This window comes from Helianthus annuus, chromosome 3 (genome assembly GCF_002127325.2).
Source record: "Helianthus annuus cultivar XRQ/B chromosome 3, HanXRQr2.0-SUNRISE, whole genome shotgun sequence".
Classification (NCBI taxonomy): domain Eukaryota; kingdom Viridiplantae; phylum Streptophyta; class Magnoliopsida; order Asterales; family Asteraceae; genus Helianthus; species Helianthus annuus.
Genome location: NC_035435.2, coordinates 31,777,752 through 31,779,734, shown reverse-complemented (window position 1 = coordinate 31,779,734; position 1,983 = coordinate 31,777,752). Strand labels below are relative to the sequence as shown.

The 1,983-nt window shown below is 35.4% G+C and overlaps 1 protein-coding gene across 1 annotated transcript; it reads left to right on the top strand.

Annotated features, from left to right (window-relative positions):
- Positions 1–552: 552 nt before the first annotated feature.
- Positions 553–1,506, top strand: LOC110931943. Its single transcript, XM_022175312.1, has one exon. The coding sequence runs from the start codon at positions 553–555 to the stop codon at positions 1,504–1,506; it is 954 nt and encodes a 317-aa protein (XP_022031004.1).
- The last annotated feature ends 477 nt before the right edge of the window (positions 1,507–1,983 follow it).

The window sequence follows — 1,983 nt, the reverse complement described above, 5'->3', positions numbered from 1 at the left end:
CGTTTTATTTTGATAAGGAGACTTAATACGCATATTATTCATGGCAGAAAACATAGCTAAAAAGATTGATCAGACACATCGAAGAATAAAATGGGGAAAAAGTTATCAACCATTGTAATACAACAAATAAATTAATTAGAGGTGTACCTATCCACCAACAATCCTTTGGTTATATCGCATAGTTGGTCTTCATTCAGTTTCATTGACCTCAACATACGCTATTAATTAACAGCCAATATATTATATCACAAATTATTATTAGACAATTTCCTACGATTGTACCAATTACAATATATAATTGCTGGGTAACCCGTAGCCGGCAAGTATTCATGTCAATCCAGAAAAGGTCACTATTTTTTCCAACGATGAAAATAGACCAAGGATAAACCTTAAAAGTTTTGTTTGCATATATCTTGAAATTACCAACCCTTTGGTATTAATATACTTAGAATGAAAACCAGTTGAAAATGACATGATTAATTACCAAGCCAAAGTACACTATATAACTGACACTACAATGATGTTTAATCAACAGAACTAGAAACATAAAGAATGGAGAGCACAATCATCCCACAGCCCCAGTCTTCTTTAGGGTTCTTTGGAATAATCAGGGAGTCTATCAAGACCACAAGCAGAAATGGGAAGATTCTTGTTACAATCCTGTTGTTTGTGTTTCTTTCATTCTCCCAGTTAGATTTTGCTCAGGAGTATATACTTGCACCTGTTATTAATGATATTGTGTTGCAGTTAGCGAAACACCCGAACATGGTTCATGATCTCACTAATAGATTCGATCAAACTACTTATGTTGGCGCATTCAACGACCTTCGTGAGATTCTCCTTGTCAAACTCTTGAGCAAGGCTGTCTCTTCAATTATCATGCTGTTTTTCTTGGTTGCCACAGTTTCTTCTTCATCTGAAGCTTACACTGCCAAAGTACTAGGCCCGAAAGACATTTTCTTGAAAATTAAAAAGAGCTGGAAAAAACCAATAGTAACTAGCTTTTACATGATTTTGCTCACTTTGGGCATTGCCTTGTTTTACACACTTTCTATTGGTATAACATCCATTTTGGTAGTTAATTCATGGGCAGTTTGGTTCATAGGGGCTATCACTCTTTCAATTCCACTTTGCTACTTTTACGTCGCGACCCTTTGGATGGTAAGTTTGATTGTTTCAGTTTTGGAAGATGGTTCTACTGGACTTAAAGCAATTGGGAGGGCTTCAGAGCTAATGAAAGGCAAAAGACTACAAGCATCATTGATGATGGTTCTTTTTGCTATTGCCTATGGTCTTGTTATTATGATGGCTAATTTCCTTATCAGCTATAATCGGAGCTTGACCGCAGAGCTGGCAATAACTATTCCTTTCACAAACGGATTCTATACCTTGTTAAAACTCTTTATGTTTGTGGTGTATACCGTTTCCTATCATGAATGGAAAACAAGCCATGAGGAGAAGGAAGGGAAAGGCTTTTACCTTCCGGTTGCTACTGGTGACGTTTAGTGCCATCACGGTTTCTGCCTTCGCCTATATAGTACTAAATAAAGGCTCTGATCAAATCTTTATGTATCAAATTGTTGTTAAAAGAATCATGATCTCTACAGATAAACATCTATTTATAAATGTGACAATCGGCAAAAATCCGGTAATTCCGTACGACCTGAACAACTATTTCAACTATCATTTTCGCGTATCTGACTTGATTTTAATTAAATAAAGTCTTGAAAGTCTAGGAATTATAAAAATCATATTGAATTATGATAACGAATCCGTTGCGATTAGAAGCAATATCCTAGACTAACAAAAGGAATGCGAATAAACGATACTTGTCAATACTAGTCGCGGTACAGCCTGACACAATGAAAACAAGACATACAGTTATGTCTACACAAATATTCTATAAAAAGCTTTGTCCAAAAATAATATGTGCCTTATTATTTACAAAATTCCAATTAAAAACGAAATTGTCCAAGTCCGCAT

Excerpts from the sequence above, each read along its gene's own strand:
- LOC110931943 (XM_022175312.1), top strand. The coding sequence starts at position 553 with ATGGAGAGCACAATCATCCCACAGCCCCAGTCTTCTTTAGGGTTCTTT.